The 16093-nt window shown below is 37.4% G+C and overlaps 1 protein-coding gene across 1 annotated transcript; it reads right to left on the bottom strand.

Moving 5' to 3' along the window:
* Positions 1–468: 468 nt before the first annotated feature.
* Positions 469–9084, bottom strand: LOC104593781 (Protein kinase superfamily protein). The gene is made up of 6 exons (XM_010253778.3): positions 8224–9084; positions 7327–7459; positions 6957–7152; positions 6113–6237; positions 1621–1779; positions 469–1007 (listed from the first exon to the last, which is right to left on the bottom strand). Exons 1-6 carry the CDS (start codon positions 8391–8393, stop codon positions 705–707), a joined length of 1086 nt encoding a protein of 361 aa, XP_010252080.1. The 5' UTR covers positions 8394–9084; the 3' UTR covers positions 469–704.
* Between the last annotated feature and the right edge of the window lie 7009 nt (positions 9085–16093).

Genomic DNA, 16093 nt, shown 5'->3' with positions numbered 1-16093 from the left:
AAAAAAAGTTAAGCTTATGGTGCCTGTAAAGCTCAAACAGAAGAAATGCAACTTCTTTAATTAGCACCAAAAGCATGGAAGTAATAGCTGCGGTCAAATTCTTGGTAATGACTTTGAGGCCTCGGTGCTTTTTCACAAGAAAAAAAAAAAATTATGTAACTCTAAAATTTCTTATCCACATATAGAATGAAAAACATGCCAAAACCATTATATTAGGCTTTCCAAACAATTGGGATAAACCCTCAATTTTGCAGCTAAATACCACGACTCCAGCATCCCATGTATTTAAACTAGTGCAAATGAAATTCACGCTGGAAAGAGTACAAATACAAAATGTAGAGTGAAAAATCTTGTATTTTGTATTATTTTATATTTATTTTATACTGTACATATTTGTATTTATACTCTTTCCAAACCAGCACAATTTAACACGGATAGCGGTGTAAATTTGAAGTAATATAACCACGATTTTGTGTAGATAGTCATGTCTCCTGTATTTATAATATTAATAGGGAAGACTAGAGTAAACACACTCCCGTAACCCTTTGTTAACTTTTCCTGTTCCTTGTAATACATTTTCTTTCATCTGTTGGCTGTTGCTAACAACTATGATTCCAATAACTAAATACATATTAATTGAGATGTGTATATATAACATCACAGGATTCTCTTCTCTTTATTGAAAATTCAGAATTGTTTCAAAATTAACCCACGCAATCCGAGTTCCTCGTCCTCCTTGCAGCAAAAAGTTGGCGAAGAAAGGAAAACTTCCCTCTTGTACGTGCAGATGACTTGGTGATGATACCGTTACTTGGCATAGCCGCCGACTCGACTCTGTCAGTGCCCAGTGAGGATGGCAAGACTGGGGAGAGTGTGAAGAGGAATGCGTTTAGCATGCGAATGATCTGGCTGAAACTCGGGCGAATGTTAGGGTCCTCAACCCAACATGATTGTAGGATAAACGCGAGATCAGGAGGCAAGTCTTCAGGTAGATTTGGCCTGGTTTGCTGTGCACCCAGAGAATACCAGCAGTTAATTATCAAAAACAACAAAGGATAAATGAACAAAATAATGGCATAATACAAAATAAGTTGAATATAGACAGACATAGAAGGAGCCACTACCGAAGTAGTAGGACACATCTTTATTTTCTTTTCAACCTCTTATCATGTAGTGGAACCCACATAGTAGGAAGTTGGTACGAGGCTTGCAATTATCCAGTGAGGTAATTTTCAACCAAGGCATGAGCAGATCTATCAAATGGGAATTCTGCATTGACCCTTTTCGGACTGTCACTTAAGCCCTAAACTGATTTTCGGTAAATGTGTAATACAGGTTGTTGCAATCTGCTAGTTAACACTTGAGCTACATGGTTACCCATCAGCTAATCCCCCTAACTATTTCTAAACCTTGTCTTTGCACTGTACATTTTGTATTTGCACTCTTTCCAAACTGAACCTCAAGAAAAATTTCATTTATCAGTTGACTCTCGGTTCAAATGCTCCTAGTAAAAACAAAATGAAGTTTCAGGTATCAAAAAGACATTAAGACTGATGCCTTGAGCCATACCAACAATATAAAGCCAACAAAAATAAATAAAGGATAAACAAGCTTCTGCACCTTAAAAGCGGCAGCATAAGCAGCCTGCAGGTTGGACATGCCTTCAAATGGCATACGATTGGTCAATAATTCCCATAGAACAATCCCAAAGCTATAGACATCAACCTTGTTGTTGTAATGCTTCTTCTCCCCCTGGCGCAAAGTCACCGTGCTGTATAACTGCAAGGTTACATTCTGATTCTGGGTAAAAGCTTAGAAACCATTGAGGAAGGGCAACAAAGATTGGCAGGAAATTACAAATGTTTAATACAATAAATAAAAATATTAGTATTCAATAACCATATAGATTATTCTTACATAGCTAATATTAATTGGCATTTTGTCTCAAGTAATTTGTGTAGTTTCATTGTTTTCAATGACAAACAATAAAGAAAATTTGTAATGAATAGAAAAAGAGATAAAGTGCTAGGGAGACCGGAGATCCAAACCTAGAGAATAACAAATGCAACAATAATAGAACGTATAACAAATCATAAATATTATGGAATTTAAAGCTTCTCCCTTTTAGCCAAGGAGTCAACTAAGTTGGTGGGGAGATAGGGATCTACAAGAATGAGATTCACTCTAGGGAACAATCCAAGCACCTCTCTCTTTTATGTAGTCCAAGAGAACCATAGACCTTGGAGAAGTGTGAATTCCTGCAGTCATCAACATCTATGGGGCTGACAACACCCATAAGATTGCTTCATTTACTGTCTCTGAAAGAGCTTCCAATACTGGATTGCCCAGGTTGCCCAAAAAAGGCAACTGTTGAGAATAAGTATCACTACAATGGGACCATGCAGAACTCACTATCTCCTCACCTCCACACATGTTAAGCTAGATCCTAAAGTTGAGGACAATTTGGAGTCCTAAAATGGAGGATTTTACAACATTTTGTAGTTACCTTTGTTTAGTCAGTTATAAGACCATAATCCCCCACCTTAAAAAGTGCTGGGGGTTTAGTTCATTAAAAAAGTGGCCACATATGGAAACTTATTTTAATGTGTTTTTGTTTTAGGGGTATTTTGGTTATCTTATATGTTGCATGTGTGGTCTAGCCAAATATTTTTGATATGTCTAGTTTCTTTTTTTTGGAATTTCGTAATCATTGGTTAAACATTTTAGGAATTAGGACTGATTAAGTTTTCTTTTTTTTTTTGATTGGTAAGAGAAATCTTTATTAATGAATAATACTTGTGAAAATTAATTACAGAAAATGAGGAGGTAAAATATCTTAACTCCCCAACATCAAAATGACAACAAAATACTAAAAATGTGCCCAAAACAAAGAATCCTTAGCCACCCCTTGCTTAGCTAACCCATCAGCCATTGAGTTAGCACTTCTCTTCACCCAGCTGTATTGCACCTCTAAGTCCTTACACAGCCAATTAAATTTTTTCTTCTCATTGCTGTAGCTCCACAAGCCACTGATATCTCCTTTCAGCCACCTAATCACCACCTTCGAGTCCCCCTCAATCACTAAGCATCTGATGCTTAATTCTCTTGCTCTTTGGATTCCTTCAAGAACTGCTAGAATTTCGGCCCTAAGAGAGTCACCTTCTCCAATTGGCCCAGAGAACATGGCAGTAATATACCCCTCCTCATTCCTGAAAACACCCCCTATCCCAGAAAGCCCCAGATTCCTTAAGCTACATCCATCAAAATTCAGTTTTATGAATCCGGCAGGAGGGGGGGTCCAAGTGGGACTACAGTTCCTTTTATACATAGCAGCAGTAGCAACCTCTTTCCACTTTCTCAGCAAGTCTGCCATAGAGAATTCAGAGAATATTTCAGCCAATGAGCAACCCTTGAAAGTATCAAATCTATTAGGTTTTCTGTGGTTCTTTCCTTATCTGAAAAAATTTGTGAATTTCTTTCTTCCCATATTGACCAGCACACTGCAGCCCTAATGCTTCTCCAACCAATTAAGTTTTCTTTGAGTTATAGACTTGTAGTATGAGTGGTAGATCCTAGAAATCTGTGTATTTTATTGCAAAATTTTGGTGAATTAATACATTATGCTTGATCTTTTATAGTTAGTGATCCCATAAACCTTAGAGTGATTTAGGTTTCTAAGTTTTTCTCTCTCTTCTTTCTCCCAAATTCCACTAGCAGAAATTAAAACCATCAACAACTCACAAATTCTTTAAATAGTTCATTCAACATTCCTAAGGCTCCGTTTGGTTTGTGGGAAGATTTGGGTGGGATGGGAAAAGATGGGATGGGATGGGATGAGAAAATGTAAAAAATTAACTTTCTAGTGTTTGGTTTTGTATATGGGAAAATAATAGGAAAAGCACTGTCACAACCTGGTTCTTTGCCGGAAGAAGAAGGTGAGGGAGGAAGACGGGAAGAATAGGAAGAAGAAGAAGGTAAGGGAGAAGAGAGAAGAGGAAGATGGAGGAAGAGACAGAGAACAGGGAAGGTAGCAGATCACTGCTGCCTGGTTCTCTTGCCACCACCGCCTCCTCTGTTCGAACAGGGAAGGCAATGAGCAATGGTTCCTTGCCAGTATCTGGTGAAGAAAACGGTGGAGAATAGATCAGGTCACACTATTCGTCATCGCTGGAAGGCAATGAACAGTGGTTTCTCGAGTTTTTCCACCGGGGTCGCACTATTCGTCATTGCTGTTTGTCGTCGTCGCTGGAAGGCAATGAACAGTGGTTTCTCGAGTTTTTCCACCGGGGTCACACTGTTTTGGTGCAACCCCGATTCCACGATTTTGGGATCTCTCATCACCTTTTTCTCATCCCATCCCTCTATTTCCCTCAAAACAAATAAGAGAAAAAGGAATATTTTTGGAATATTCCCTTTTTCTCACCCCCATCCCACAAACCAAACAGAGCCTAAAGAATTGAAATTGAACCGAGCACATTTTCTTCAGTTTATGTTAAAATCCAAAATTCTCCTGTTTCAGTCATTTTCATCCTTCTTATTAGGCTGCCCTCCATAAGTTTCAATTACCTTTTATCGTGCTGAATTTCATCCCAAAATTCCATCTAAACCCTAATTCCTGAATTTTTTTTGTAGTTTCTTTTGTGAAGGAAATTTTCATCATTTCATACAAAACTGGATTAGTATTCCTTCAATTAAATCACTGCATACAACCTTTCATCTTAAACACGTCTACAAATTTTATTTAGAAAAAAAAAATCCATCTCTACACTTAATTTTTCTATATTTTCACCATTCCTTGGAGAACTTGAAATTACCAGCAATTTGGCTTAGAACCCTCCCAACCCTAACAAAATCCTACCTTTAATTCTAAAGTTATCACCACTTACCTAGACCTTCATAGCCCATGTTTATCCTTTTAGTTTCATCCTTGGGTCATACCCACCATACACAATTTTCTCCCTTTTAGTAAAATTGTCTCAATCTTAAAAGAAAAAGGAAGAAACCAGGGAATAAATTGAGTCCATAGAGACTTCTCTGAAAATGCTACCAACTTTTACCTATTTTGACACCTTTGGCTTTATCAACCCTATTACATGCTGGACTACATTGAATACCCTCCTATTTATTTCTTTCCATCTCCCCAGAAAAATAGCCCCCAAACAAGCATTTGCACATCAGCTTCCATAAATGCTATGCTCAAAAACATATTGCAAAACAGGACATAAAAATAGTTGTAAATAAATTAATAAGTAATTCAATTGCTACAGTTTAAACTTTCATATTTTTGAATTTTTACTGAATTAAATGTGAGCTTTGTAAGGGAATGTTAAAATTCCTTTCGGTTGTGAAACACTTGGGTCATGTAAAACCTGTCTAGTAACATAAGTTTAGACACACATGGAGAATTCCATGTGCAATGAAAAATGCAAGCATGTATAGGAAGGTGGGTTCCTCCTTTTTCAACAAGAAAATTATGTACTCAATCTGAATAGACCCAGGATCAAGTCCCAAGCAATAAATTAAGATATCAAAAACATAACTAAATATTAAAACATAGTAAATGGTATGGGTTTTATAGCAGCTTATTTATTCCAGTTTCACAAATTCAAATTTCAACTAAATAACAACCAAAGTTTTTCTTGGAGTTAACAAATGCAAGACGGGTAAACTGGGGCAAAAGTGTACCTAGAACAACCAAAGTACTTGGAAGTCCTTTCCAAAGCAACAAAATAACTACATCCATAAGGGCCATTACCACCATCGGTCCTGACTATCCAGGGTCATTGGAATATAGTGGATATGGACCTAACCTCTAGCACTTTTTTTGGGCACAAATGGCTGTTCTTTAAGTCAATCCTGGGTTCTCATGCTTTTCAGCCAAGATTTTACCATTGCACCAAGCAATGGCCCTTAAAATGTTCCTTTCATCTTTCTCCAAAATTTTACAAACTCACATACTCAAAGGCTGTTCTTGAATTCAATACTACCTTTCTGTAGTATACTCAAAAATTGATTAGCAAAGACTAATTTTCAAGCTGCTTGGTGTCCAGCTAAATAACAGCAGCATACAGGCAAGAATATAGTTATCAAATATTAAGTAACAAAGACAAACCTCAGGAGCCATCCAGCGGTAGGTTCCAGTCTCTGCAGTCATCATCTCAGTCACAGATTCTTCTCTTGCAAGACCAAAATCAGCAAGCTTTACAGACTTCTGATTTGCCGTGAGTAACAGATTGTCTGTGTCATTAGTTTTCAAAAACTTGTATAATTACCAAAATGCATCAGCATGTCTTCAGAGAGACGGAAGACCAGACAGACACACAGATATATAGAGAGATGCTACTGATTTTAAATTATTTAGGTGGCCAGAATGCCAAGACTGAAGGACAACGATATACTAGCATTTTATTTCTTGATCCTTTTTCTCTCATGGAACTTAACATGCAATCACAATCATAATACAGGGAAAATCCCAACAATAGTCACTGGTCAAAAAGGAAAACATCCAAATAATGTTTGAGCATGACCCAAGGAACTAGAAGTCAATGGCTAGTAGCAGAATGTGACTTGCACTAATTAAAAAGTGTAGCCATGTTTGGAAAAGATTAAAAAAACTGTTCCACTGATCGTAAGCACTTTCATTATGGAGCCCATTTAGATTGATCAAAAAAGAAATAATGAGAAAGAGGAAAGAGAAGTATAACTTCTTTTAGCAGTTTATAGCATTAATCGGGTCTCATGTTGAAATGCAAATTTTCACCTCAATACAGCATCATATACCACTTATCTGATTTTTTCCAGTAAAATTATCATTATTGTACACTGAGAGAATAACAAAATTTAGCAGTTATGGAAGAAAATAATTAATAAAGAGAAATCAATCCATTATAGCATGGATAACTAATAGCAACTTCAGGTATGAAGCAATTCCCATACAGCACAAATTGCCAGAATACCAGGTTTCAGATCTCTGTGTATAATCCCATTGGCATGTAGACAATCCATGGCCCGAGCAATATCAAGAGCATAACCTATTGCAACGCAGAGATCTAACTGATTTGGACGAATGCTAGTCAGATACTTTCGAAGTGACATCCCTGGTAATAGTTCTGTAGCTATTACCATCAAAGGATCCTTACAAGCACCAACGAACTGCAATGGGGAAAAACAAATTAGAAGCAGTAAAAGTTGAACACACTACAGTATTATTAGGATAAAACATGAAGATGTAAAGTGTCAAAATATTTAATCAATTCCAACTTCAGACATAAGTATAATACCCGTAGTTTAATCAAAAGAAAAGATCTAAACTATATAAAATATCACCTTGACAAGGTTCTCATGTTTTACTCTAGCCATCATATTAACTTCCCGGGCAAAACGACCTTCAAGTGCCGCTCTTTCTTCTGGGGTATTTCCAGAATGTAGAACTTTGATTGCAACTATTTGATCACCATACCTGCACAAGTAATCAATGAATACTTTCAAAACAAAAGGCAACCAGAACATTCATAAAAAAGAAAATAAAAATTTATTATGTCCACGTGGCATAGAGAACTGATCAGGTTGTCCTGGAAAAACAAGATTTATCCTGATAAAGCTAAGGCAACTAGGTTGCGAGCAGGAGAAAGACATATCAGACCTTCAGAAATCTTGATGGCATGAAACTAAATTCATTTGACGAAATGTATAGGCAAACAACAAACAGGATGATTAAGAACTAATCAAGTATCTTTCACTTTGGATCAACAGAATTCCACCATTTAGTAAGAGATAATGGAAGATTAATTAGTAAATTCTCTAAAACCAATGGAGTGGATGCCGAGATGTACTGATGGGAAAATGAAGAGAAGAGGCAATCTGAGATTACGCAATAAAAAAAAATTATGTATCATAATTAGAGAACCAAAAATGAAACCGCATTTTGAATGTATGAGCTCTATGCAGTTTAATATTGTAAATAGAATCAACTTAAGGCGCAAATAGACGATCATGGATATTTAAATTTTGAGGAGAAAAGGTTGGAAAACTTGGTAAATAAATGCTGAGCAGTATTGTGATTGTTTTTTGCGCCTTATACAGCATTAGATTCATTACGCATGATTTTATTAGTTCAGGAAATATAATGGTTAAAAGGAGAGAACTTTTTTCAATTTGAAATATTTCTGCTGCTAGTTTCACCCTTTTTACGGCCAATTACGGAGAAACACAGCCTGCAATTACCTTCCTTCGTAGACTTTCCCATGTGCTCCTTCTCCAATTTTGGACCCTATGTAGAGCAGCTTCGGGTCGATAAGAAGTTTCTCATCAATCTTGAAATCCGGACCGGGAACCAACCCGTTCTGCATAAGGCCTTCATCCACACCATCTCTGTTCTCCTCGCCGCAACTCATGCTGCAGCCTTAAGCCACAGGCGGGCGCCTCATCCAAACTATACTTCTTGCGTTAAAAGAGAGAGTAATCAGCACATGAAAATACACTTCTCCGCTTGGTTACAGCGTCTGGAAGGGGGCCTGAAGCAAACTTCGCTATGAATCAAATACAGTAACTCTTAGTAAACATTTCTTGGAATCAATTTTGTGTCCTCCAAGCATCAAATCGAGACCTATGGTCTGAAACTTGTGGTCTTGTACTCAAATTAGTCAACGATAGCAGTTCAAGAAAAAAAAAAGGAAAATGGAGCTTAGAAGGGGAAAGAAGTGGGGAAAGGGGGATTAGAATCTCCTCCACGCCAAATTACTGCCTTTTCTACCGAATTCAACTTGCCTCTAATCAAACTCTTCTCGTGTCTTTACAGAATCATCATTTACAGAGCAGAAGTAATACAGAAATCCACAAAAGAGTGAGAACCTCGTAGTTTCTCCGTAACCAGATATTTGTTTGAAACCCTAACCCTAAGCATCTCCCTCTACGTTTCTCTCTCTGATCAGAGGCGTTTGGGTGAAGATATTCCGAGAGTATCTGTTCCGGTCAGGGTTCATGGCAGTGAAAAAGAGTGGTGTCTGTCGAAGTTCGGAAACCAATAAGAAATAGACACGCGCTGGCCATAGATCGAAGGCTTTGCGTTATAGCAACAGTTTATTTGGACGTTCCAGATGATCGAGCCGTCAGCGTATGCCTTTAACACGACAGACAATATTACAGTCGGCTCGGCTCGGCTCCACTTTTTCATGGCTCGAGTCACACAGATGACAGATCGAGTCACTCACCTCGTGCTCGATGAGAAGTCAAACCAATAGCTTGCTTGAAAGCCTCGAAAGTTGAAAACTTTGAAGGTCATCTATCTTCTCATTTCTGGTTTGTTTTTTTGAGCATTATAACATGTTTAGGACATTCGGTTATTCGGACCCACCATTTCAATCAAAAATCATCACGAACATTGTAGATTAAAATCTTCTGACTTTATTAATTTAATCGGACGGCATAGGAAAGCTTACTCTCGTGAACGTATACTGCAATTTTGAAAAATGATGGTCGATTAGATAGTTAAAGCTCATCTAATTTTGGCTGGTTTTTGGAGTTGTTGTTTTGGGTTTTAATTGGGGCCATTCATGATTCATGGTGGGCACTAAATCTTTTTATAGTTTATACACTACTTAAATATGTTAACACCTACTAAATTTTTGTTTAGAAGGGTGTCAAACTTTGGGAATTTAATATGAATCGTCAAAATCCAATGGTGTATTTGAATGCTACAAAGAATGATCACCTAACCATTCAAAAGTAAAAGCAAAAAAAAAAAAAAAATCGAAATTCAAATATGAATTCAGTGTTTGTAAATGCCACTTCAGCTACCTTGATCTTTCATTTGCTAAATAAGATATATTATTATTGCTCATTTGTCTCTCCAACAGACCAATTTCCTGGTGTAGGAAAGTCTCCCTTGTCATTGAGCGTTGAGTGGAGATGGTGGAGACCAACTTGAATGTTACACACCACCATCTGATTTGGACCAGACGATAATTTGTAATATTATCAACTGAACCAAGATGTAATTTAATTTTCCATCTTAAGAATAACTCATTAATGAAATCAAATAAAGCGCCATCCTAGCACATATCAACATCGAGAAGGGCGTGCATTCCATCACGTCGATCCTCTCAATTAACCTAGTGAGCATAGTCACGCTCGGCTCTTCACTTTGGTCCTCGGTTTTTGGAGCTCAATAGGGAGCGACCAGCCCCCAGGGTAGCGCACAAAGAAGAACTTCTCTTTCCAGTGCTTTACCGAAGATGGGCCCCCCGACCAGTACCTTGTTACGTTGTCGAGCTGAGAAGTAATAATACCGCTGCTGGTGATGCTTCACTTTCAAAAAATAGGCAAACATCGGCAGGGAAATCTCAATGTCGTGGACCAAACAATAACAAAGGAGACTGACCACAAACCTAAAGGAGTTTGACATCAATTGAACAGGCATGACCTAGTACCACTTGAACACCTCAATGATCCCCTCACACAAAGGAAACCTTAGCTCGACTATTAGGCTATGCTTGTATACACAAAGCTCGCCTGGCTGAGCCGAGGTGTCTCTCTCACCAACACCCAGACACCTAAGTTCAAACTCTTCGGGTATTCAGTACAAGGCCCTAATTCGGGCCATGTCCCTAGGATTTAGGCTGCATGGAGTGGTTGAAAACTGGTTGCCATACTGTGGTGGGATTCAGCCCCCTCCTCAGACACTACCTCAACCTCAGCCTCCTCGGCCTCAACCTCCTAATCCAGGGCCCCCTCAAGATCAAAGGCCTCAAACTCTTCGGCCTCGGCCCCCTGGCCATCGGCCTCATAGATAACGAACGAGGCAGCCTCGATGAGAGACCCTGACTCAGACCCACTACTAGAGGAAGAAGAGGAAGAAGAGAAGGAAGATGTGTGGGAGGAATCAATGGACGAAGAAGAAGACATCTTACCAAATTTACGAAAGCTTAGACTACGGAACTAAAGCAACACCAAGCCGAAGACTACTTCTCACCGAGCTCTACAAGGACTCCCTCGCAAATGACAAAGTGGAAATGCCCTTCACTCCCTTTTATAGGGCTCCCAACAACCCAGATCGAGGCAAATCAATGGCGTAGGTCAAATTCTTCCCTCTGACAACTCGAGCCAACCCACCTCATAAATGGTATGGGCATCGAGTTGGCCGGTTCGCCCAAAAAACCAGCCCAACCCCAAACCGTTAAGCCCAGATAGCGTGCTCAACCAAACTTCAAGTTCAAGTTCCTTAGCCAAGAACTGAAGAAGCTCTTTCATGCCATGCTACCACCGATCACTACACTCATTGACTTTGGAACTTGGGGAGTGGTGTTTGGGTTATGGTTGAGCTGGCCTCGGGTGACACGTGTCACCTCTATGGGTCGTCTTATCTCTTCGGCCACATCGGAGACACGCAAGGTGGATAAGCGTGACCAAGAAAGGAGAACCCCATGCAATTAAGGAGGACAGCTCTATTGGGGATTAGGTCTTATCCCGAAGACCTCGACGGACAACCTCATCCCGACAACCCCGGAAACCTCATCCGAATAGGACACAAATCTTTGGCTATAAAAAGGTAACTCCTACTCAAGGTAAAGGACTTTTGACTCTTCAACACCCATACTGTTATTCTGCCTCTACTCGAACCAGCACTTCTCTCAACTGCTCGGAGTACCTACCCGGGGAACAACTCCTCGGGCCTCTGGTCGCTTTCTTGTTTCAGTTCTTGGTGTGCAACTTCATGCTTCCTCCTCATCTTCGCTAGTAGACAGGAACATCTGACTGCGATCTTGGTTTGGGACACCTCGAATCGGACAACATCAATATCCTTAAGAATCAAATGGTGGGATTTAAAGTAAATAGAAGAGGAACCATAGTGAGAAATTTGTGGACCTTTGCCATATGCACTTTTGATTTCACCAATGCCAACATAATGAGAGATCAAATGTAACTTGTTAAGGTTGACGGTAAGGCGATGGCCGATGAGTGTCTCTGAAATTCAATATCCACACGTATTTTTGGAATAAACAATCATGGGCCCATGCCCTTGAATATTTTCCACTCAGTTGAGATGATCATGTTATTGTTTTCATATGGCAAAACAAACACTTCTCGGTGAATGGTCAATTAAATAAATAAGTTATAAGATATAGAGGTATTTTAGTAAAATGAAAACTATAAGGTACACTTAGATAAATCCATAAAACCATAGGGGGTTTTCTAATAAATGGCCCTTGAAAAAAATAAAAATTTGTTTAAGATCAGTTTTTTTGAGTTACATCGACTTGTAAAAATTTATATGGTGTTTGGTATCATGGTGTTTTAAGTTACAACATTCCTATTTAGAATCACACATATTATGGATTTTACATCTGCTACCACCATAACACTCCCTTGTAATGTCTTAATAAAATGCAAACATGTCATCCTTTGCAACAAATTCAAAACATTATATGCAATTGTTTACCACCATAGCTATAGCAAATGTCATAATCATTATTATCAAGTCTTATCCCAACTATCTTTACCTGTAGTAGATGTGCTCTCCAATACATAATGTGCAATAGTTTATTATAGCTGAGTTTGGAAGGAGTACAAATGCAAATATGTAGAGTGCAAAACCTTATATTTTGTATGTATTTATGCTATACGTATTTGCATTTGTACTGCTTCCAAACTGAGCCTATAGTTTTAAACCAACCTGAACAATCAAAGTTGAAATACAAATATGTATAGTACAAATACAAAATTTAGAACTAACATATATTTACACTATTTCCAAATGCAAAGTTGAACATGTTTGTATTTACACTATTTCCAAGTGAGCCTAAAATTATCTACTTTCCCTCAATGTCGTTCTAGAATATCAAGCTTGACCATAATTCTTTTTGGGAGTAGCGTATGCCAATTAGGGGTTACCATGGAGTGGGTTGGCTGGGCTAAGATAGATTTTGGGCCTATGACTTTAAATATAAAATATTTTATATTTTATGACATATATATATATATATGTTTAAAATTTATGTTTACATTACATAATAATTATAAGGGCAATTTAATTTCTTAAACTATCCTCATGGTTTAGCTAATTGACTAACTCTACTTTTAATGTTTACATATTGTCTTAAAGTGCCACTACTGTTTTTGACAATTGACATAGCCGGTAAATTGGTAACAAAAAAAATAAACTGTCAAATTTGCCCTCCACTAATCCTCAAATTTTTAAAATAAAACCCAATTGATGAAAATTTTGAAGAACCATCCACTCTGAGTTCTTCAACGTGATACTTCTTTAATGGGACTGATCTCAGATGTTGGTGCATCAACTTCCCATTACCATTAATGAAATCCAATTACGAGACTCTCAAGGAGAGTTGCAACACTCTCCAACGAGACAAAAAAAGTGTTACTTGCTGTGGTAATTGAAATAACTGTCATGGTGGCAAATTAGCTAGAAGTAGTTTTCCATCAAAACAATTGAACAAATTTCTCTAACCAATGTAGGTTAGAGAGCTTAAGTCGGTTCTAAAATCTACTATGCGCATTCTATTTCTGGAGAAAGGAAGAGCAGATCTAAGGATTTGATGTCACTACAATGGACTGGAGTAATCAAGCAATGAGACTCAACTACTGCAGCAACGGGACTCAGCTATTGCAGCCAAGTTGTTATCTTGTTGTTGGGTAGGCAACCATTTCTATGGAGGGTTATCAGAAATCGCCGCCACACCGGTTTTGTCGATTGAGTCGTAGGATATTGGATCTCATCGATTGCATTCATGGGATTTTGGCTATGCACAAAAAAAAGGAAGATATTGGATCTCTGAAAAAAATCATATGCGGAGATACAAGAGTTGACAGATTGCTTAATTCATGGGAAGAGATGGAGGAAGAAGAGAATGGAAGAATGGCCAAGCAGAAATCCTCTAAAGAGTGTTGAATTAGCGTCTGTGACCAATAATCTTGCTCCAATACTTGGTCTTGAGTTTGTTTTGTTGTTCAAGACTGTCTATTCATGTCTCCAAAAATCAGTCCCAAATTTGAACGCCCTGCACCTGTAATAGAATGGATTATTTTAATTAATATTAATTATTAATGATAATATCACTTCCTTTACCTTCTTTTTTAGCTCCTTGTATTCTTGACACAGGGTGCATGACTCGCAAAAGCAATGAAGCAAGCAGTTGGCAGTTGGCACAAGGGCTTTCCTTCAACAAGTACTGTTGTTTTCAGCTTTGAGTGATAGAAGCATGAGTATGAGAAGGGACAACCGATCACGAACCAAATAAGAGTATAAAACACTTTGTTGGTTCCATAGGCTGCACTAATCCTATCTTTATTTATTGTTAGGTGTTAGCATAATTTCAAATTTGAAAACCCATAAACACAGAATTCACCACTTCATCAAAACCGTTTAATTGTTATACTTACAAGAGGTTCATTTGTCAATTGTCTCCGAAATTTCAAATTCAGAAACCCTGAAGCCCAAAGCTCACCACTTCATCATCAAAACAGTTTAATTATTATACTCATAGGAGGTTTTTTTGTCGGCTCTATTGGAAGGAAGAAGACGGTAAAGAAGAAGGAGAAGAACAAGAGAGAGGGAGAGGGACAAAGGGTAATATTGGGTTTAAAAAAAAATATACGTCACGTGGTATCATGTGTTTACCGATTTTGACGGAACATTAACAAATGCTAAGGACCGGGGTAAAACTACTCAATTGCCGGAAATATTAGGGATGGTTTAAAGCAATAGTTATACAATAAGGGTATAGTTTGTCAATTAGCTAAATAATAGGGGTAGTTTAAAAAATTTGCCCTTATTATATATGGTGTAATATAGGATTCATATTATAATATTTATAGAATATAAAATATACCATAGAATAGAACATATATATATATACATATTTGTTTATTTATGATGCATTGAGCTTGAAAATTTCTGGATTTGATATAAGCCAAAGCTTGGAAAAGTCAGGGCTAGATCATGTTGGGATTTTGAGTCGGGTTATAAATGATAATCATTAAGGTGATTGGGTTCAAAAGGTTTAGGAACACCTTAAGCGGAAAAAAAATAAGGTGTCTATAAAAGCCATATACCTTCTCCCAAATCTATATCTATATCTATAGCATATAATTATAATATTTTAATTTATATTTTATATTATACTATTAAAAATGCAAAGCTTTAGTTTAACTAAAATTCCCCAATATTTGAATTTGGTTCTCCTCTAGTTGCAAGGATGGAAATGTAACTTGAAAACCTACTTTTCTTCATTTAAGGTACTAAATCTCATCAACATTTATTGAATTATTTTATTGACTAAAACACCCCTATTTTTGAATTTAGTCCCTCTTTAATCATAAAGACACAAAATGTAAATTGAACTACTACATTTCTCCTCAAATCAACTAATGTCATAGAGACTTGATCAATCACAAGGTCTTCAGCAAATTCATGGGGTGCTTTGATTGGTCAAATATATTCTTGTACCATGTCTTTCTGGTATCATAGACTTTCTCAACCACAAAAGGCATTAGAATTCTAACTAAATCTGGAATCTTTTTCTCAAAGGAGAAGCTTGAGGCCTTGACTCATATTGAAGTAATCCCCCATGGTTGGCTATCTTAGGGCTAGAGGTAGTTTGATAACATGTTGAAGTGGCTGAACTAAAATGGCTTATTGCTTTGCCTTTTAATAAACACCATCAAGTATGTTATGAATTAAAATATTAAGGTTATATTGGGCTCATTACATGAAAAAAGAATGTTTTATTCATGGTTCACATAATTGATATTCTTGATATATAAAAATCACATATAAAAAATTGTTGGAATGCATGTGTGAATGTATAAATTCTATGTTAAAAAGAGTTTAAGAAGGATAAATTACAAAGACCCCCCTGCACTATGGGGTCTGTGACAAAGACCCCTGTACTTTGTTTTGCGACAAAGACCCCCTGTACTATGACTGTGAGACAAAGACCCCCTTTTGTTAACTTTCAATTGAAATCCACTGTTACAATATTTTTTAATCTCCATATTACCGTTCTAATAACTATTCGTACAGGTAGGAGAAAATATTGTTCATCTTCTTCCCCAAATTCACGATACACCAAACAAC

This window comes from Nelumbo nucifera, chromosome 5, assembly GCF_055504915.1.
Source record: "Nelumbo nucifera cultivar China Antique chromosome 5, China Antique-T2T, whole genome shotgun sequence".
Lineage (NCBI taxonomy): Eukaryota > Viridiplantae > Streptophyta > Magnoliopsida > Proteales > Nelumbonaceae > Nelumbo > Nelumbo nucifera.
The sequence above is the reverse complement of the archived record's forward strand: the minus strand, read 5'-3'. Positions and strand labels throughout refer to the sequence as shown.

What these genes read in the sequence shown, in the direction of transcription:
- LOC104593781 (XM_010253778.3), bottom strand. Translation starts at nt 8,393, where the DNA reads ATGAGTTGCGGCGAGGAGAACAGAGATGGTGTGGATGAAGGCCTTATG. An exon ending in AACATGAGAACCTTGTCAAG is followed by an intron (nt 7,153 to 7,326) that starts GTGATATTTTAT and finishes TCCCCATTGCAG; the next exon opens with TTCGTTGGTGCTTGTAAGGA. An exon ending in CTTATGCTGCCGCTTTTAAG is followed by an intron (nt 1,008 to 1,620) that starts GTGCAGAAGCTT and finishes CTGGGTGCACAG; the next exon opens with CAAACCAGGCCAAATCTACC.